This window comes from Lolium rigidum, chromosome 2, assembly GCF_022539505.1.
Source record: "Lolium rigidum isolate FL_2022 chromosome 2, APGP_CSIRO_Lrig_0.1, whole genome shotgun sequence".
NCBI classification, from domain to species: Eukaryota; Viridiplantae; Streptophyta; class Magnoliopsida; order Poales; family Poaceae; genus Lolium; species Lolium rigidum.
Genome location: NC_061509.1, coordinates 224,281,952 through 224,305,233, shown reverse-complemented (window position 1 = coordinate 224,305,233; position 23,282 = coordinate 224,281,952). Strand labels below are relative to the sequence as shown.

The window sequence follows — 23,282 nt, the reverse complement described above, 5'->3', positions numbered from 1 at the left end:
ATTTTGTTGATTTATTTTGTTGTCTCTAAGCATGTGGATTGTTACGACTGATTTCAGATTATCAGTGGTACACAAAGATACTAATAGAAATGCAAATCCAAACTCAGTATCTTTCCCGCTCATCCACTAAATTGAGATTAGTGGCATGCTTGTGGTCCTCATGTCTGCAAAAGGAGCATTGTATCTAATTAAATACAATTCACAACCCTATGCATCATGCATGTTGGTGGTTATCATATATGTAAAACGAAGGCTTTTGGGATGCTTAGCTATTTTAGTAAAATAAAGATTAATTATGTGACAAGAAACACAACGAAGAATCAACTCTCAAAGCTGAATATGCGGTCAAGATATTGTGTGGTGGAAGGTTCCAAAAGTTTCCTATTGAGAGATAGACCATACGACTGATTCCTCTAAATTTAATTATGATATAGCAAGAATAAACTTGTGAAACAATTGCAATTAACAAACGTAACAAAAAGGTAAACAACTAGAATTTTAACACAACACAACACAAACTAATTAGCAAATTGGCAATTGACATAGCAAGCCAAAGAGTAGTTTGTCCAACTTTCCAAATTTGGATATTTTCACCCTACTTTTTTTTACTTAGGCATTGTAGAACTCATGTGTGAGATACTACAAGGAGAGAAAATTTTGTTATATTTTAAAAAGTAAACTGCATAGATACGAGTTCTTATTTTCTGAAATTGACTTCCAAAAAGTAACATATAGCTCATGGATCTTTATTGATCACCCTCTCCAAAAGATCGACCACCTACCCTTCCTACCTTGCATTCATCAATGGCCAACTTCCCCAATCTTTATATAATTGGCTACAACCAAAATACGTCATACAAATTGGATTAATTGCAATTTAAGAGAAAGCGAGAAAGGCATGCGTCACAGAGGGGCTCGCGTGAGCATGGTGACGTACCGCGGGCCAAATCTCGGCACCGATGCTCTATATGGAGTTCTTCCTTGTTTGGGAAAGGGTTTCTGAGGTGCACCTTGACTCAACGAGGGAGGACGAGATGATTTTGAGGTAGGAGGAGCACATGCATTACTCTTCATCCTCAGCGTACATGGCAACCTTCTTCACCGCGGTCACCAAGGCGTAAGGCGCGGACCAGGTTTGGAGGTCTCATGCCCAGTAGAGGCGTTGCTTCTTTGCATGGCTAGAACCTAGGAATAGATGCTAGACCGCGGACCAGCGACAGAAACATGGGCTTACACACCTAGCTGTATGCGCACTTTGTGACCAACAGCCGGAGACTCTGCAATATCTCTTTCTGGGGTGCGTGGTTGCCAAGCCACAACATTAAAATCCTGCCATTCATAAATAATCTTTCATATGTTGGTCACCAACCCAATTATAATATTTATAAGCATTTTGTTGGAGCATATTGTTACTTTCTTTTCACTGTGTCTAAGCATGTGGTTTCTTACAATCGACTTCAGTTTGTCATTGGGTACATATAGATTAAATAGAATGCAAATCTGAACTTGTGACCAGATTTACCAAAAATCCATGCCACTTGTTTATCATATTGGGATTGGTAGATGACGATAGTCCTCAGATCTAAAGAGCCTAGATTCAACTCACAACCCAATGTATCATATGCATGTTGGTGGTTATTACATTTGCAAAAGACATGCTTTTGGCTGCTTTGCTATTTCAAAGCTGAATTAATTGGGTACATTTGCAAAATATGATAGTATTAATTATGCAACAAGGAACACGGCCAAGGATCAACTCTCAAAGCTGAATGCGAGGTCAAGATATTGAGTTTAGATGGTGACAGGTTCCAAAAGTTCCCTACTGAGAGACAAACCATACCTGTTATTGATCGCAATTGAATTACTTATATGGTCAAGAATAAACTTGTGAAACAGTTGCCACATAACTAACAAACTAGAACTTTAACACAACACAAACAAATCAAATTAGCAATTAACAAAGCAAGCAAAATACTCGTTTGTCCAACTTTCCAAATTTAGGTAGTTGCACCCATGGTAAGGCATTATAGAACTCATGTGTGGGATATTGCAAGTAGATGCAATTTCATTATGTTTAAAATAATAAAATGCGTAGATAGGACTTCCTATTTGTTGATTTTGACTTGTCCAAAAAGTAACATATAGCTCATGGATCTTTCACCGATCACACTATCCAAAAGATCGCCCACCTACTCCTTCCTTCTTTTGTTCTCATCAACGGCCAACTTCCCCAATCCGTATATAATTAACTAGAGCCAAAAGACGTCATAAACAAAAGAAAAATTGGATCCGCACGCACGTCCGCGCTGATCTTAGTTTATCCACCGCCGAAATATTTAATTTTATGTCTACAGTTACAAAATGTTACAATGGCACAAGTCTCCCTGCGATCGATGTGCGATCCACTCGACATTTCCAACAAAAAAGAAGGAAAAAGTGGCGCGCCTGCTTGCTCTCATACTAAAACGGTCGAGCAATAAGCCGAGCGAATCAACAAAGTGAACTTTACCTAGGAAAACGACCTTAGCGGGAGGAAAAGAAAAGTGAAACTTAAAGGTAAGTACTAGCTTGCTAGCACATAGTAGTATCACAGTCTATAGTTATGGCACACACACATATTACCAGCAGCTATATAGAGGGTGATTCGTCGTACCGGGGTCCATGCATATACTATCATCTCCAGATTAGAGAATTCAGTTTGGCAACCTGTATAGTGTACCGCCGCCCGCTAGCTCACCGGTCGATCATCATGTCCTGTGGAGGAGGTGCCAATGCAGAGAACACGCTAGGGGTCGTGGTAGCTCCACAGGCTCTCCCCTGACTCCGGCCAGAACTCGTCCGAGACGGTGGGGCTCAGGCGCGGCGGGGTCATCATCATGCCCGCGGCCATGTTGCGCAGCATCTGCGGCATCTCGAAGATGGCCTCCTCGTCCATGAAGTGATCCTCGTTATTGCCCGTCGACATCTCCTGCTGCGGCACATCATCGGTGGCGTCTTCTTGCATGGCAGGAGGAGGAGCGGTGGCGGCGGCGTCAGGAGCCTGCTCCAGGTCACCGTGCGGCGGCTTATCCTCTAGCAGGACGGCTGCAGCTGCGGCCGCCGCGGCCGCGCGTATGTCGTCGGGGGAGGCTGACGCGGGGGCCGGGCGCGAGGCGGATGCGCCCGGGAAGTTGAGCAGCGCGTCGGCCCCGCGCAGCGCGCGTGCCGCCACGTCGTAGGCCGCGGCGGCCATCTCGGCGTTCGGGTACGTGCCCAGCCATATGCGGCGCGTCTTGCGCGGCTCGCGGATCTCGGAGACCCACTTGCCGTTCCTGCAGCGGATGCCGCGGTAGAAGGGGTGCTTCCCCGAGGAGCGCGGCGACGGCTCCCCGGGGCTCGTCGCCGCCGCCACCAGCGCCGTCGCGGCCCCCACCGTGTCCACGCCTAGCTGCACCGGCGGGGAACTGGGCGAGACGGGAGGAGTGGCCGGGCCTGCAGCAGCAGCTTGCACCTCCTGAGGCTGAGGAGCAGGAGCAGGCGGGGAGGCTGCAGAGGGCTGGTCAGCCATGAAGCACCATTAGGGCACGCGCATCTATATATACACACCTGCCTACACGGATGGCAGAGCTGCAGTGCGCCTAGTATTAGCTATCTATCTATGGCGTACGCCGTGCGGGTGAGCAGTTAAGTATACCTGTCGTCTGTCTCGAGGTGTCTGCGTGCGTGCGTGCGTGTGAGAAGAGGAGGACCAGATCGAAGGGGAGGTGGTAGGTGTGGAGAGACGCACGAGTGGCGTATATAAGGGTCGGTAAAGAAGCGGGGGAGAAGCGTGAGGTCCGCCATGGTGAAAAGCTCCATCGGAGAAGAGGGAGCGCCGCAAGCTGCAAGCAGCCGAGCTAGACCGCGTTGTTTGAGCGGGAGAGTGTGTGTATGGCTAGCGGTGAGCTGGCGCCTGTGGTGCGAGCAACAAGACTCCACCAAACTATAATCTTACTTGCTATTAGTAGCACCTGATCAAGCTTAGCTCCGGCGAAAATCCCCTGCTCTGCTGCTTCCTCTTGCCTTCGTCGGAGATGGCGACGTCGCGGTGCTAATTACTATATTTTCGTAAGTGGCTGACCGAAGATCTTTGTGAATGTGACCGTCTCTGACAGGTGGTGGCCGCCGTGTCGGGTGCTTGGATTAAAATTATCTTTCTTTTCTTCGCCAGTAAGCCTTTTGGCCAAGTGGCCACTTCTCCGAAAGCAGACGTGGCCGCCGCTGCGTTCCACCGGCATAGAGCGGCGCCGTGTCAATTTCAGACCAGGTTTTGACAAATGTTCTGCCGTTTCCTGTTGGGCTGCACAAGAGATGCATGCACCTGGGGCTGGTGCGTCACATAGATAACGTATGGTACAGATTGAGCTACGTATTCTGTAAAGTGAAAAACTGGATTAGCACTATATTCATGTCAATATTGTAAAGGTATCCAGCTTTAATGGTACCGAGCTTTCCATTAAATAAATTGTCGGGAACTTAGACCGTATTTCCCAAAGTAGAAGTCAATGAGCTAAAAATCAACAAACATAGTAGTATAACTATAAATACACCCAACCACATGGTATCTGTGGTTAGCAACATAAAAATACAATGTCCAAACTATAAACACAATCAATATATGTTGGCCGGCCAAAGGTAATGTACAAGTGGACGATCTACACACAAAAATAGACAAAAGAGAACTAACCGTTGCATGGTGGCTGATTTGTAGGGGTGATTCCACTCCCAACACACAAGTATTAAACCCTAGGTTCGACATGGGTTCAACAACTTGTGTATCTTGTTAAGGTGGACTATTTATTCAATGGGAGAAAATGCTACTATCATTATACATAGGCGCAGTTGTGTGAGCATATTACTATGTGTCTACGTTGCACTTATTGCTTCTATAACACAAAAAGCTCTTAGGTTTGAAACTGCTACTCCCTCCGTCTCAGTTTACTAGTCTTCCCCATATCTCTAGGTCACCAATTTGACATATATAATTTAAATTATATAATGCAAAAATTATATCATTAGAAAATAGAACATCTAAACTTTCTAATGATATAATTTTTATAATATAACTAATGCTAACTTGATCAAATATGCGACCTAGAAGTACGCGCACGCCTAATAAACTGTGAGAGAGGGAGTATTGTAGATCCATCATTTTGTGTTGTTCCTATGCACGTCTACACATGAATGTTCTATTTATTAAAATTTAGAGGTATAGACTTCGTCCCACAAATATTAACATGTTAGTTGTAAAAAAATACTACAAAACTTGCATGCGCGCTTTTTGTTGACGTCTCTATTTTTTTGCTCCAATATACTGGTATCTAAAAAGATCCCTCTCACAAACAATGGCCCTATTGCTAGCCTTTTGGTTTCTTGGCCATTTTAATTACACAATGTCTTTAAAAAGGACCACAAGTGGTGGAATCCCAACATATCATGATACTACACACCTTTAGTAAAAAAACTAGCGATGCCTTTTTTGTTTTGATAGATCTTAATATTGTATTTTCAGTATGTTTATCATAAGCAATACTCACTTACCAGAGTATTGTGATAACTATCTAAAGTATGCATACCACACATTGAACACTATTATCATATGGAATATTGCTACACGTATGCCTTTTGTCTTTAAACCTTCCATCCTCGGGGGTACACAACATACTATTTTGTTGTTTTCTATAATATTTGAGAAATAACTATTTCAAAGTCAAGGCCAACAAATCTTCGACTTGAATATTAAACCTTTCTCAATTACAAAAAAATGTGAGAAGGCTTTGAGTGCGCTAGATTTTCGTTTCATAGAACCATAGAAAACATTATTCTAGATGCAGTGTTCTCGAAATTGGACCCTCTCAAAATATTTCTTAAGTATTCAATTCTACACATCTAATGGCACATACAAAAAAAAAGAACCTCATAAGGATTCCATCTCTCAAATTTTTCTATAAGAATCCGGAATAAAAGAGTCCTAATGAGAAGACGTCATGTGCGTTGCTCTGACAATCGAAGAAGGTATATACATTTGTACTGCATTTATATGTGAACATAATTTTTCCCGTGACATAAAATACATAAGGTCATGCTATGAAATTCATTACCTTAAATAAAGAATCATGACACTACCTGCTTTATTTAGAAAATTGATTGCTATATTAATGAGTCATGTACATATATACATATATCGGCATGTGCATGATGCAGATCAGGACAAGCATAAATGGATGGATAGACGATGACGAACGGTCGCAATTATTTGATGATGTGGAAACGTTGGGACGATAGACTACTATAAATGAATGAATAGTCCATGAACTAGTCGGTGCGGTTCCAGTTGGTCACCTACATTTGGACTACCAGTCACTAAAGACGATAAGTGTGATTTTTAAGGTTACCGATTTAGGAGTTTTTGTGTATCCGTTGACTTGGCAAAAAAGGGAGGCCCACTTGACAACGAGTGAACGGTTACGTTAAAGAGGGCCCACATATAAGAGGGGTTTATGTGCAAAAGTGTCGTTGACTACATTAGAATGGTTTGTGCTGAAAATCTTTGGCCTCTCGCTCAAGACCCTAACCAAAATCCTCTACCCCTTAGAACCCTATGACAACATCATCGTAGTTTTGTATGGCTAGAGTCCACGAGGTTTAGCTCCAGCAATGTCGCTATGACAAGTGCTAGCTTGAGCAGCTCTGCGCCCCACATCCATAGTCCCTTCATTCCACTCATCCCATGCCCCGCGGTAGGACAGTGAAGCAGAGTGTGTCGTTGATGTCGGAGCATAACTGCTAGACCGACAACAAGTGCTAGCATCATGGGTAGGTCTCTTGGCTCAAATGAAGGTGTGTTTTTTTGGGAGAACTTTTGAGTTATTTTTGTTGAGCAGCGTACTTTTCTAAAATTTACATTGTTTTGGTATGAATTTGGCAACACGTGCGGTGACTCAGCATACCATTGTATGTTGTAGTATGTAAGTCGTTGACATAACACCAATGAAACACCATTCATATAGTTGTCTTACTCATTCTCAAGAATATGCAGCTTTAGATGCCAGGTTCATATAGTTTCAAAGATGGTCTAGTTTCTTAGTTTCTTTTAATGCTCTATGCTAGATGATCTAGTATGTGTTATTGAGTTATGGCGTGTAATGAAAAAAAAAAACACTACAAGTCTATGTCTCCTAGTCTATGTTTTGTGGTAAACAAGTATTTGGAAGATTCTAGTATACAAATTTCATTGTTTCTTGTATCTGAAATGAGCTATGTAACTTGGATACTGAAATAACAAATATGTCATTGCATTTATAATGAGCTATATAACCTGGTGCATTTGAGCATTTTGCAGATATACAATAGGTAGCCCAAATAGATGTGAAAAAATCATACAGAGAGGAAAAATTAAGCTTAACCACTGACATAGGATACGTATATCAAACATGCTAGATCAAACCTGATTTTTTTTGCCATAGTTAACCCAAACAGATGAGCTTACAATAGTTATTCAAACTGGCATGTTTTCACTTCCAAGATGACACTTAATAGAAGGGCATAAACCTAGCAAGTTTTAAACATAGCATTACATATGTTTTAGACATATAAACAACGGAAGAATACTACATCATTTGTTGTGACACCTTAAATCATCAAACATGTTAAACAGTTTTGCTTTTTGAGAGACAAAAATATCTCAATCATCCAGAGTCTCACTTGATTGAGCCATGTCTACAACTATTGGTACAGTTCATGGTCTAACTACTGATGTAGTTCTCTCTTATGCTTTTTGCTATTTTGCCGGCTTCCCTTCTTGTCTCTACCTTCTCTTATTTTCTTTTAAGCTAATTCTTTCTTTACATATGCTATGATATTTATTGTCTCTTCTTTTGCAAGCTTATTTATCTGATAATCATGTCTTCTCTTCTCCCTCTTTGCTACAAGATTAACTGTTCTTGCTTGTTCTTGCTCAACGTTCTTTTATTTCCACCTCAAGTCTCTTCTTTTTTACCTCCTCTACCTTTTTCACCTCACCTTGATATGTAGCTTCTAGAATTTTAATTTTTCTGTCTTCCATTGCCTTCTCCTTCTCATGTTACATGGCTAGCAACTTCTGAGCAAGCTCACCTTGCCTAATAGTGCTTGTTATTGATTGTCCTTCATTGGCCATGGCTTGAGAAGGAGTGATGAAACTTTTCTGTGGAATTTGCATATGTTCCATATTCCTCACAAATGGCCCCAGCAAATTGTAGTTAGTTAGGTAAAGAATAAAAAAAATCAAATAGACATACAAACATTGGGATGAGCTTACATGTTGGGCCAAACTTTCAATACCACTATCTTTATAGGAAGGTGTCATCTCACTACCTGGTTCAGGTAGATGTGTAGGAGGATGCATGTTGACCTATGCTACATATGGTGGTGGTCCATTTTTGTACCATTAGCAACCATTCATGTTATGATCAGGCCCTCCACATAGTTGTAGTGCATAATAACCCCATCCCTTCTCATTCCTTTCCTACTCCCCTACACTCCACTTCACAGGGTGCCTTCCTTCTGATCTTAGTAGGTCTTTCGACATGCTTATTGTAGAATGGTGGTAGGATTGGAGTCTCCTTCATCTTCTTCCGCCCAATCTCTTGCTTGAGTGGACATACTATGTTTCCATGTGCCATATTGTGTATATTCACTAAGTAGCATTGATCAACAAGTATAAGTGGATCTGATCTCTCTTCTTCCTAGTGACTGATACTACATGTGGACATGTGATCCTAATTGTTTCCATATTCTTTAAGTGCATGTATTGGCCTTCAAATCAACAATATCGTTAATTGGATTAGAGATGAACATTTCTTTCACTACAAATAAACCATCTCCTGCTCCATTAACAAAGCACTTGATTAAAAATTTCACATGTTTTTAAACTTTCTTCTTTATCTTAGGGCATATACTTACCACCTTAGCCTCCTCTTTGTGCTTATTGTAGTTTCTACTCATTATCTATGACATGATTCTATCAAATATAGACAAAATAGGTTGTTCTTTAGTTTCCAGAATATGTGTGAGAAATTACAATACATAAGTACATGTATGACTTATAGCCAAATATAGATGAAGGAAAAGGGTATCAGGCAATACTTACTTGTTAAATCATCATAGTTATTGTTAGCAAGGATATCACACTTGGGTAGGTCATTCTGAAAATCCCTAACCCAACTTGTTTGATCCAATTCCTCTAACCAAGCACATGCTTCAAAATTTAGCACCTTCATAGCTTCCACGTGGGAATCAAATCTAGTCATTGTGCTGCTTCGTGCTATCCTCCATAGTTGGTTATTTAGAATATCTTATCTAAATAGCTGTTGGAAGACCTGCTGCATGTGTCTGACATAGAACATATGTTCCGAATCAGGGAACACATGTCTTACGAATATTTATAAGGTCCTGCAAGTAGCAACAAGTACAGTTTCATCAAGAATAAGTTGAGTATACAACAAGTACAATGTCAACTAGAAAGAAGTACAAGATCATCAGGAACAAGTTTAGTATTACATAGGGTACAAGGTTAATTATAAATAAGTACAAGAACAAGTTGAGGATTACCTTATGTTTGTTAGACATAACAACCCATGGTGTAATTTTTGAATTTCTAGATCATTCTTCAGTGTTTTAAGAAACTAGGTTCAGTTAGCATTGTCCTCCATTTCAAGTGCAGCAGAAACTACTGGGAATATATAATAATTTGAATCTATTCCAACAAGAATTAACAACTGGCAGATGTATCTAGTGTTGATGAAACAACCATCAACAATAAAAGAGGCATGCATCCTTGAAGGAGCCTCCTTTTGCTAGCTTGCAAGCACATGTAGCATCTCCTAAACCTGCAATTTTCATCAAGTGAGAGGTAGAAGAACTTCTTGGATTACTTCTTATTTCATTTCCATAGTTCCGAAGAATCTTGTATTTGCCTTTTTCATCACCATAGATGATCTTAACGTTTAACCTCCTAGCTCTCTACAACTTCGATCTCCCTAGAGTCATGTTCCACTCCTTTTTCACAATCCTAGAAAAGTTTTTCATGTTCATGTCTTGATCAGGCACCAAACCTTCCAACTACTTGTGTGCTCAGAAATTGGATGTGAAAGCATGAACCTTAAATGTATTGCTGCAATTGTGCTCAACCGCAAACTTATTGATCACGAAACAGTTGGTGATGGTGGAATGTGATTCCCACAAATATGTGCAATTAGGATCATGCCTTGCATTTAGCCTCTTTCTATCATTAACTTGCAACTTGATATCTTGTATTGTGTTGCAACTATAAGCTTGTATTGATTTTATCAATAGCTCCAATGACTAAAAGATTTTCCCGTAGATCAGATCCTTTCAATGTTGCACATATAATTTTCTGGATGTTTTAGTCCCTATGCAGATGTATCATCCTTAGAGTATGGTCCCCATAGATTATATCCCTCCGAATCCTCTTCTTGCAAACCTTCTCGTTCCCTTTCACTATTGAAACTTTGACTTCTCATTCACATTCCCTTTCAATGCTGAAGCATTTGTCGTATCCTTCTTTACATCTTCGTCATCTTCAACATCTACATTTTCTTTGAAAAGATCATCATCACCGTCAGTGATATCATAATTTGAATCCACATTATCTTTAGGATAAAAATCTTAATCTTCATCATCATCCTCCTATTTATCAGATTCATCCACTTCAGATGCAGGGCCACTATGGCTTCTAGCCCTTTTCCTTTGCCTTGTTCTTGCACCAACATAATCATCTTCATGCACAACTTGCCATGGAGAAAAAACTTGCATAGGGACATGATCATGTTCTTCAGTCGAAGCCTATCAGAGATTCTTGTTGATTTTACAGGGATCAATAGTGGTGGCATACCAGAGACTAGAAAACTCACAACATCATCCTAGTTTATTGCTGGCATACTGCTGGCGTGTAGTTGACGTGGGAGTTAGAAATCTTTGTGGTGTAACTTTCTTCAGTTCCCCGACAACGGCGCCATAAAAAATCCTTGCTGGCGTGTAATTGACACACATCTGTTGGGAACCCCAAGAGGAAGGTGTGATGCGTACATCAGCGAGTTTTCCCTCAGTATGAAACCAAGGTTATCGAACCAGTAGGAGTCCAGGAACACGTGAAGGTTGTTGGTGACGGAGTGTAGTGCGGCGCAACACCGGGGATTCCGGTGCTAACGTGGAACTCCGCACAACACAATCACAATACTTTGCCCCAACTTAACGAGTGAGCTTGTCAATCTCAACGGCTTGCTGTAAACAAAGGATTAAACGTATGGTGTGGAAAATGATGTTTGTTTGTGAAGAACGATAAAGAACGAGTTTGCAGTAGATTGTATTTCAGATGTAAAAGAATGGACCGGGGTCCACAGTTCACTAGTGGTGTCTCTCCCATAAGATAAATAGCATGTTGGGTGAACGAATTACAGTTGGGCAATTGACAAATAGAGAGGGCATAACAATGCACATACATATCACGATGACTACTATGAGATTTAATCGGGGCATTACGACAAAGTACATAGACCGCTATCCGAGCATGCATCTATGCCTAAAAAGTCCACCTTCGGGTTAGCATCCGCACCCCTTCCAGTATTAAGTTGCAAACAACAGACAATTGCATTAAGTATGGTGCATAATGTAATCAACACAAATATCCTTAGACAAAGCATTGATGTTTTATCCCTAGTGGCAACAGACACATCCACAACCTTAGAACTTTCCGTCACTGTCCCAGATTCAATGGAGGCATGAACCCACTATCGAGCATAAATACTCCCTCTTGGAGTTACAAGTATCAACTTGGCCAGAGCCTCTACTAGCAACAGAGAGCATGCAAGAACATAAACAACATATATATGATAGATTGATAATCAACTTGACATAGTATTCCATATTCATCGGATTCCAACAAACACAACATGTAGCATTACAAATAGATGATCTTGATCTTGATAGACAGCTCACAAGATCTAACATGATAGCACAATAAGGAGAAGACAACCATCTAGCTACTGCTATGAACCCATAGTCCAGGGGTGAACTACTCACACATCAATCCGGAGGCAACCATGGTGATGAAGAGTCCTCCGGGAGATGATTCCCCTCTCCGGCAGGGTGCCGGAGGCGATCTCCCGAATCCCCCGAGATGGGATTGGCGGCAACGGCGTCTCTGGAAGGTTTTTCGTATCGTGGCTCTCGGTACTGGGGTTTTCGCGACGAAGGCTATAAGTAGGCGGAAGGTCAGAGTCGGAGGCGGCGCGAGGGGCCCCCACCATAGGACAGCGCGGGCCCCACCCAGGCCGCGCGGCCCTATGGTGTCGGCGCCTCGTCGCCCCACTTCGTATCCCCTTCGGTCTTATGGAAAGCTTCGTGGAAAATAAGACCCCGGGCATTGATTTCGTCCAATTCCGAGAATATTTCCTTTGTAGGATTTCTGAAACCAAAAACAGCAGAAAACAGCAACTGGCTCTTCGGCATCTCGTCAATAGGTTAGTGCCGGAAAATGCATAATAATGACAGAAAGTGTGTATAAAACATGTGAGTATCATCATAAAAATAGCATGGAACATAAGAAATTATAGATACGTTTGAGACGTATCAAGCATCCCCAAGCTTAGTTCCTACTCGCCCTCGAGTAGGTAAACGATAACAAGGATAATTTCTGAAGTGACATGCTATCATAATCTTGATCAATACTATTGTAAAGCATGTGAGATGAATGCAGCGATTCGAAGCAATGGTAAAGACAATGAATAAACAACTGAATCATATAGCAAAGACTTTTCATGAATAGTACTTTCAAGACAAGCACCAATAAGACTTGCATAAGCGTTAACTCATAAAGCAATAAATTCTTAGTAGAAAACTTTGAAGCAACACAAAGGAAGATATAAGTTTCAGCGGTTGCTTTCAACTTCAACATGTTTATCTCATGAATAATTTTCAACACAAAGTAATATAACAAGTGCAATAGGTAAACATGTAAGAATCAATGCACACAGTTCACACAAGTGTTTGCTTCTAAGATACTCCCTCCGGTCTTATTTAATTGACTCGGATTTAGTACAAATTTATACTAAATCTGAGTCAATTAAATAAGACCGGAGGGAGTAGAAAGAAGTAGGTAAACTGACTCAACAATAAAGTAGAAGAAAGGCCCTTCGCAGAGGGAAGCATGGATTACTATTTTTGTGCTAGAGCTTTTCATTTTGAAAACATAGAAACAATTTTGTCAACGGTAGTAATAAATCATATGTGTTATGTATAAGACATCCTATAAGTTGCAAGTCTCATGCATAGATTACCAATAGTGCTCGCACCTTGTCCTAATTAGCTTGGATTTACATGGATTATCATTGCATAACATATGTTTCAACCAAGTATCACAAAGGGGTACCTCTATGCCGCTTTGTACAAAGGTCTAAGGAGAAAGATCGCATTTGATTTCTCGTTTTTGATTATTCTCAACTTAGACATCCATACCGGGACAACATAGACAACAGGTAATGGACTCCTCTTTTAATGCATAAGCATTTAACAACAGATAATATTCTCATAAGAGATTGAGGATTGATGTCCAAACTGAAACTTCCACCATGATTCATGGCTTTAGTTAGCGGCCCAATGTTCTTCTCTAACAATATGCATACTCAAACCATTTGATCATGATAAATCACCCTTAATTCAGACAAGACGAACATGCATAGCAACTCACATGATATTCAACAAAGGTGTAATAGTTGGTGGCTTCCCCAGAAGCATGGTTACCGCTCAACAAGCAACTTATAAGAAATAAGACACATAAGCTACATATTCAATACCACAATAGTTTTTAAGGCTATTTTCCCATGAGCTATATATTGCAAAGACAAAGAATAGAATTTTAAAGGTAGCACTCAAGTAATTTACTTTGGAATGGCAGAGAAATACCATGTAGTAGGTAGGTATGGTGGACACAGATGGCATGGTTTTTGGCTCAAGGATTTGGATGCACGAGAAGTATTCCCTCTCAATACAAGGCTTAGGCTAGCAAGGTTGTTTGAAGCAAACTCAAGTATAAACCGGTACAACAAAACTTACATAAGAACATATTGCAAGCATTATAAGACTCTACACTGTCTTCCTTGTTGTTCAAACACCTTAACCAGAAAATATCTAGACTCTAGAGAGACCAATCATGCAAATCAAATTTTAACAGGCTCTATGTAGTTCTTCATTAATAGGTGCAAAGTAGATGATGCAAGAGCTGAAATATGATCTATATGAGCACAACAATTGCCAAGTATCAAATTATTCAAGACATTATACCAATTACCACATGAAGCATTTTCTGTTTCCAACCATATAACAATGAACGAAGTAGTTTCAACCTTCGCCATGAACATTAAAAGTAAAGCTAAGAACACATGTGTTCATATGCAAAAGCGGAGCTTGTCTCTCTCCCAAACAAGGAATGCTAGGATCCAATTTTATTCAAACAAAAACAAAAACAAAAACAAACAGATGCTCCAAGTAAAGCACATAAGATGTGACGGAATAAAAATATAGTTTCACTAGAGGTGACCTGATAAGTTGTTGATGAAGAAGGAATGCCTTGGGCATCCCCAAGCTTAGATGCTTGAGTCTTCTTAAAATATTCAGGGATGAACCACGGGAGCATCCCCAAGCTTAGACTTTTCACTCTTCTTGATCATATTGTATCATCCTCCTCTCTTGACCCTTGGAAACTTCCTCCACAACAAACTCATTAGAGGGTTAGTGCATAATCAAAAATTCACAAATTCAGAGGTGACATAATCATTATTAACACTTATGGACATTGCACAAAGCTACTGAAAGTTAATGAAACAAAGAAATCCATCAAACATAGCAAAACAGGCAATGTGAAATAGAAGGCAGAATCTGTCAAAACAGAACAGTCCGTAAAGACGAATTTTCTGGGGCACTTAACTTGCTCAGATGAAAATGCTCAAATTGAATGAAAGTTGCGTACATATCTGAAGATCACGCACGTAAATTGGCAGATTTTTCTAAGTTACCTACAGACGGGGCTGCTAAATTTCGTGACAGCAAGAAATCTGTTTCTGCACAGTAATCCAAATCTAGTATTAACCTTACTATCAAAGACTTTACTTGGCACAACAATGCAATAAAATAAAGATAAGGAGAGGTTGCTACAGTAGTAACAACTTCCAAGACTCCAATATAAAACAAAAGTGCAGAAGTAAAATAATGGGTTGTCTCCCATAAGTGTTTTTTTAATGCCTTTCAGCTAGGCGCAGATAGTGTGAATCAAGTATTGTCAAGAGATGAAGCATCAATATCATAATTTTCACAATTTTTCACAATAGGTATCTTAGGTTCTCCATCATCCATAGTGGTGCTAAGGGCTTTGTCAATTTTAGGCCTATAATAGTTTTTTTGGCTTAGGCACTTTAGAGACATACATGAACTTTTGCTCCTTACCCACATAAGCTTTCTCCTTAAACTTAAGAGAAGAAAAAGTTGAACCCAAGGTTCCCATAGCTTCTTCAAGTTCACTAATCCTATGGGTTCAATTATCATGAGTAGCACAAGTTTCTAAAACGGCAATTCTCTCATTGATTCCACTTAGAGTTTTATCAAGTTTATCAGTGTTATTAAGTAATATTCCCAATTTAGTCTCAACACTTGGAAGATTTTTCTCTATGGCTTCCAACTTTTTCATGACATCTTCAAGAGAGATTTCAATTTTAGCTTCATTAACAGGTGGTATTCCAACTAGACTCTCAATAATGCAACTAGCTTCTAAAGCAGGAGTGCCTAGGAAATTACCTCCCGCAAGAGTATCAAGAACATACCTATTCCAGCTAGAGATACCAACATAAAAGTTCCTAAGTAGGATAATAGTGGAGTGTTTCTTAGTGCACCTATGATGAGCATCACTAATTCTATACCAAGCATCTTTAAAACTTTCTCCCCCTTGTTGCTTAAACGAACGGACTTCAACTTCAGGATTACTCATTTTTAGCAGTAGTAAATAAAGCAAACTAAATAAAGTAAATGCAAGTAACTAATTTTTTTTGTGTTTTTAATATAGAGAATGCAAACAAGACAGTAAATAAAGTAAATCTAGAAACTAATTTTTTTGTATTTTTGATATAGAGAACAAACAAAGCAGTAAATAAAATAAAGTAAAGCAAGACAAAAACAAAGTAAAGAGATTGGATGTGGGAGACTCCCCTTGCAGCGTGTCTTGATCTCCCCGGCAACGGCACCAGAAAAAATCCTGCTGGCGTGTAGTTGACGTGGGAGTTAGAAATCTTTGTGGTGTAACTTTCTTCAGTTCCCCGGCAACGGCGCCAGAAAAAATCCTTGCTGGCGTGTAATTGACACACGTATGTTGGGAACCCCAAGAGGAAGGTGTGATGCGTACATCAGCTAGTTTTCCCTTAGTATGAAACCAAGGTTATCAAACCAGTAGGAGTCAAGGAACACGTGAAGGTTGTTGGTGACGGAGTGTAGTGCGACGCAACACCAGGGATTCCGGTGCCAACGTGAAACCTGCAGAAGACAAACACAATACTTTGCCCCAACCTAACAGTGAGGTTGTCAATCTCACTGGCTTGCTGCAAACAAAGGATTAATCGTATGGTGTGGAAAATGATGTTTGTTTGCGAAGAACAGTAAAGAACAGAGTTTGCAGTAGATTGTATTTCAGATGTAAAAGAATGGACCGGGGTCCACAGTTCACTAGTGGTGTCTCTCCCATAAGATAAATAGCATGTTGGGTGAACGAATTACAGTTGGGCAATTGACTAATAGAGAGGGCATAACAATGCACATACATATCACGATGACTACTAAGAGATTTAATCAGGGCATTACGACAAAGTACATAGACCGCTATCCAGCATGCATCTATGCCTAAAAAGTCCACCTTCAGGTTAGCATCCGCACTCCTTCCAGGTATTAAGTTGCAAACAACGGACAATTGCATTAAGTATGGTGCGTAATGTAATCAACACAAATATCCTTAGACAAATCATTGATGTTTTATCCCTAGTGGCAACATCACATCCACAACCTTAGAACTTTCGTCACATCGTCCCGGATTCAATGGAGGCATGAACCCACTATCGAGCATAAATACTCCCTCTTGGAGTTACAAGTATCAACTTGGCCAGAGCCTCTACTAGCAACAGAGAGCATGCAAGAACATAAACAACATATATATGATAGATTGATAATCAACTTGACATAGTATTCCATATTCATCGGATCCCAACAAACACAACATGTAGCATTATAAAAAGATGATCTTGATCATGATAGGCAGCTCACAAGATCTAACATGATAGCACAATGAGGAGAAGACAACCATCTAGCTACTGCTATGGACCCATAGTCCAGGCGTGAACTAGTCACACATCAATCCGGAGGCGATCATGGTGATGAAGAGTCCTCCGGAAGATGATTCCCCTCTCCGGTAGGGTGCCGGAGGCGATCTCCTGAATCCCCCGAGATGGGATTGGCGGCGGCGGCGTCTCTGGAAAGTTTTCCGTATCGTGGCTCTCGGTACTGGGATTTTCGCGACGAAGGCTATAAGTAGGCGGAAGGGCAGAGTCGGAGGCGGCTCGAGGGGCCCACACCATAGGGCAGCGCGGGCCCCACCCAGGCCGTGCGGCCCTGTGGTGTCGGCGCCTCGTCGCCCCACTTCGTATCCCCTTCGGTCTTCTGGAAGCTTCGTGGAAAAATAAGACCCTGGGCGTTGATTTCGTCCAATTCCGAGAATATTTCCTTTGTAGGATTTCTGAAACCAAAAACAGCAGAAAACATCAACTAGCTCTTCGGCATCTCGTCAATAGGTTAGTGCCGAAAAATGCATAATAATGACATAAAGTGTGTATAAAACATGTGAGTATCATCATAAAAGTAGCATGGAACAATAGAAATTATAGATACGTTTGAGACGCATCACATACTCTCGTTGTGTTCAAAATATGGAGGTATAAAATGATGTCCAGTGTCCACAAATATTAGTATTTCCTGAGTGTCTTCGGCACATCTGATATCTCTTAGTCCATTCATGCCAATTTTTAGCATCGACACACAATAATTGACCTTAATCATGCATGACATCTCATAACTAATGTCCTCAATGACATTCTCCGGATGACCATACAACATGACATGGCCACTAACATAGACTAGTTGATACCCCGCGCGTTGCCGCGGACATAAGAAATGATTATCGTGTATGCAAAAAATAGCAAGAACAATATATTAAAACGTGGAGAAATTTTTTGCAGGGAATGGAAGTGTAGAATACTGAATATGTCATGTAGTATCAAGTGTAACATATTATGTTTTTTAGATGGAACAACCCGATCTTTTTTCCATTATGGTTATGACAGACTTCCCAGCATAATCCGTGTCAACAGTTACATAATTTTTTTGGGTGGGATCTGGCTTAGCCAAGCCAATGTACAATGCTATCTCCGCTGAAAGATCAGCGCGACATTACATGTCCTCGGGCAACAATTACAGAGAAGGAACAAAAAGAATCTTGTGGCTGTGTGGTTCAGAACTTGGTTGTTAGTCTCGAGTATGACCTTTCAGCATCCCGATCGGGTCGCCCTGTCAAGTGTGTGAGGAAAAGAATAGGGAGCTCAACTTTAAGCGCTTCAGCTCTTGGTTTAGTTTTCGGACAGCCGTTTTTGTTCCTGATAATGTAGGTCGATCTTCAGAAAACCAATAGGAGGTGGAGAACACCTTTGATCCTGCACGCTGGCTTCTCCCATTTTCTTCTTTCTCAGACTTTCAACATAATCTTGGCTGTTGATTTTCACAGATTTTTCTACTGATTCAATGCTCCTAATCTGATCCCTGGTAATGTATTTGCTTTGATCTACCATGTGACTCATGTGCGGATGGTTGAATCTGCAATGTGAACACAAAAGTTTTGGGGAATAAAAGGCATCATCGTGTAATCCAACTGTAATATAGCATGGGTGGTAAATTACCGACAAAATAAGTAATGAGACAGGCTCCGTTATTATATTATAGTACGATTTGTTGGAAAATACATATAACAGAAATTCCAGCAAAATAAACTCAAAGAATACATACAGAGCTGGACAGAATACAGTGTACAGGATAAACTGAAAGAGATGAAGTCCTTCTTGTGCCCTGGTGATGAGCGTTGAATTTAAGCCAATAAGCACTTATAACCTGGCAAGCTCTGGAAACAAAGTTCAATTCAATTGATAGATATGCCCACACCTAGAGTCCTGTAAATGTAGAGTTGATAATGAAATCAAAAGAAGGAAGGCTAAAGAGTAAAGACAGAGATGAAGACCTATGAAGATTCAAGATGTGAGACGGATGTGGAAATTTCTTCACATCCGTAATCATAGGGAGGTAGGCAACAACAATTCTGAGCAGTCTGCCCAGAGAGAAGAGGTCACCGAGGGGGCTAAAATCCGTACAGAATAATAATTACAGGAAAGCATGGAAGGCAGTCAATAATCCTGCAAGATATTCTCAACGTAAAGTTGTAAAGTAGCAAGTAGAGGGAGGATGAGCAATAGAGACATGCATCAATGGAGGAATCAGGAACATGTGTTCAATCAAGACGTCATCCAATACCGTCAGGGAGGCAGCAGCGCACAGGTACAAACAGACCACGCGGGATGCGAAATTAACGCCAGCCACGACGACCTGGTGCTCAGGGAGGTTCGTACAGACTCCTCTAAATTCTCCCTCTCCGGCGGCCGGCACATTGGTTGTAAAGCCGTGGGGGCACAATATCAGCAGGCAAGGGGCGTCGATGGCGGCTCTGAAGCAGAGACTTGGATACCCAATTACAGATGACGGAAATGGATCTAGCAGATCTATTTCTTAAAAAGAGAAGAACAGATCTATCGGTTACTCCTGCATTTTCTTGGTGGGGGAGAGGAAAAGGGAAGGGGGATTCATTAGTCGTGCTGAAGATGGAGCGGAACAGACTGGCAAGGAAATCAATCGGAAGGGAGGTGCCATCGGCTGGCCCGTCGAGGCGCGTGGGTCTGGCTAGGAACGGCAATCGCTCGGCTTCTGCCTGTCGGTTTGGCGACGACTGGAAACGATGTGGGGAGGTGAAATTTGTTAATAAGGTGACGTGGCTCACTGTGAGACCAGGAAAATGGGGCCATCTATTAAGAAAGAGAAGATTATGTTAATTCCAGCCAAGAAAGTACCCCCACCCAACGCACACAAATACACATGAATCAACTGGTACGTGCTTATGCAACAACAATACATGCATAAATCCCACACCTATTTCAGTAAACTAAACTAACAAATTAATATAAACCCTCTGCCATGGATAAAGCAGCCCAAATCGACATAGACAATTAGATTGTGCGTTTAAAAGCCTAGTTACAGCTACAAGACACGATTTTGTGACCAGATTGTGTCGATTTTGGGAGCTTACCTTATATGGGAGCTAGAGCTCCATCAGGCCGCCTCATCCGGCAATGCTTGTTGCGGTGCTTGGACTCTCTCTACCCACACCACGATGATGTCCGCCACGAAATCCCTCTCCACTATGGTGGCATCGCGTCATTCCCTATACTCCATCTTCTTCTCAGAAGATCATGGCCAAAGTGACCAACAGAGTGCTCTCATTCTTGTACTTGATGCAGGCCACATATGCTTGTGAGAGCCAGCTGTGCTCGCAAAAAATCCACTGAGCAACCGATGCAAGACACAACAACTCTGTTAGGCCTTGTTTGGCACTAGAGGTTTTGTAGAGATTAGTAGGGATAATCTCCTAGAGTACTGGATGAAATCCCTACCTTCACTCAATTCTCTCGTATCCCCACAAAACCCCAATTCCCAATCCTAGTGGCACATTGACCATTTGGTTTGGTAGTAGAGTTTTGTGTAAATTAGTGGAAATAATTCATACTAAATGCTAAATCCCCACGTATATTTCCAAAAAAAAAAGTTGTTTGGTATGGAAGTATTGATCAAGTTTAATCCTCACTTATTCCTACCTTTTCCCAAAGCTTGAAGTATTTTTTTTCAATCCTCAATGGCGATTAGTGGGAATTAATTCCACTAATTTACAAAAAAAAACTCTCCTAACAAGTGGTCAATCTGCCGTGCCGCGCGCAGGCCAGTGCAGTTTGTCGCGACCATGCAATTCCTTCTGGACCACGCATACATCACGGGCGACTGATATATAATCGCTAATTTCGGACGACTGCTTGCGTGGTAGACTGGAGAAAAATAAATGGTGAAAGTGCAAGGCGCAGGAGGCTACGTAGTGATGTGACATACTCTTGTGCCATGGTCTGACTATGTTGGGAAGGCTGACGACGATGATGCTCCCCTTTCTTTTGATTTCTTTTCGTTTCTCTTCCTAAAGAAATGCTTTACAGAGTTACAGTTGCTGAGAGGATCTCTTCTCCTCCTTTTTACTTTTTATTAATAACAACAACACGGTTACACCGGGCGCTGAATCACTGCCAGCCAGAAAAAGAAACCATTTGTGGACGATGATGTGTCCTCATAGTCGCCCACAGTGCAGAAAACAAGACATAAAAGGGGTCGGTACAAGGTGTCGTCGTCAGCGTTGATTAGATGTCACTGCTGTTGGTACAGGAGTAACAGCCGGACCCACCGTGGAGAAAGCTGGGGGAACCGTAGGTAGTTACCACAGGGTGCAGATTGTTCCTTTCTCATTTATACTGTAGATCCCAGGAGACGATGTGCGTGGTCTCTCTGATTTTTCCATTGGAACGAGAAGCGCGTGATCTCAGTGTAAGAGCATCTCCAGTCGCGTCCCCCAAACGATGTTCGAGCAAAGCGCCGGATTAGTCGTTTGGGGACGTCCGGACAAAATTTTCGTTTGGAGAAGGTCCCTTTTCTAGCCACGTCCCCCAAACGCGACCTCCAAACAAAAAGTAAGTGTAAAAGTCGTGTCCGGCGTCCCCAGTAGAGACTCTATACACAGGGGATGGGCTAGGGACGCCGGACAATATTTGGAGCACGTCCGGACCGAAGCGGCCTTTGGGGCACGCGACTGGGACGTTTTTTGGGCCGGCGTCCCCCAAATCTTTTTGGGGGACGCTTTGGGGGACGCGACTGGAGATGCTCTAAGGACGATCTGTACGTGTGCGTGTGTATGACTAGATTTAATCCTAGTACTACTTACAATTTACAGAATTGCACGCACATATTTGTTGTGAGTTTGATTTAGTTCTAAATCAGGTTTAGCGTTGAATTGTACTGGCATGAACGACATGTGGATGTGGATCCCACTCAAAGAAGAGCAGCTGTCCTAAAAATTTGCACATAGCCTCTGTCTGTAATGATTGGTTAATCTCCCACAAGTTATTTACTCTATAGAAATCATCCTAGAGTCGACTACTTTTTTACAACATAGAATGTCGACGGATGATTCGAGGTGAGGATAGGCTTACTGAAACAAGGCGGCGGTTCCTCTTGGTAGCGGCGGATCAGAGCAATTGCCGCCGCGATCAACACGACCTCAGGTGTCGCCTTGACATCGTATCCCCTCCTCGAGCATTCCGATCGATCGGTCACCGCCGCCTCCCTCTCCATCGCTCCTTTCCCCCTCCCTCGAGCAGAAAAAACTCTCTAGAACTGAAACAACATGGGAAGCTAGTTAATGAACTAGATATTAAAGAGCGCTGGTGTCTTCTAGATGCAGGAGAGGCTACTTGGAAATTTCCAAGACGGTTTCTCTCCTCCAAGTGGGGCACACATCCACGTGTCGTCCAAGGCATTGCAATTCTAACTACAAATTTGGTTTAAGACTAAATCGAGTCCGATTGACAAGTATAGCTGGGCATGGGCAGACCGGCTCGAAAATCCCCGGCTAGGCCAGGCCAAGTTTGTGCGTTGGGCCGGGCTCAGGCATGAATTCGTGGCATATTGGTCCGGCCTCGGGCCTAAACTTTTAGCTTTGGGCTTTTTTTTGCTAGGCCTGAACCCCTGCCCGGCCCAATATATGCCTAGGTATATTGTCAAATGCGCATCTAATAATATGCAAAAGGCGGGTATCATGACTTAAAATCTGCAAATCGTGAGTGTCAGAACTAAATGGAGCCACATGCACAAATACATGGCTTGCTAGTGTATTTAAGTCGGACGGAAATTATGTGAGGACGGCCCTATCAACATACTATCTAAGACTGAAGATTGATCGAAGCTGGAAATTAGGAAACAGAGCATGAAAA

General features: G+C 41.7%; 1 protein-coding gene across 1 annotated transcript; it reads right to left on the bottom strand.

The window, feature by feature from the left end:
- Window positions 1-2,307: 2,307 nt before the first annotated feature.
- Window positions 2,308-3,734, bottom strand: LOC124688217 (ethylene-responsive transcription factor ERF027-like). The gene has a single exon (XM_047221928.1). It carries the CDS (start codon window positions 3,545-3,547, stop codon window positions 2,786-2,788), a length of 762 nt encoding a protein of 253 aa, XP_047077884.1. The 5' UTR covers window positions 3,548-3,734; the 3' UTR covers window positions 2,308-2,785.
- Window positions 3,735-23,282: the final 19,548 nt, after the last annotated feature.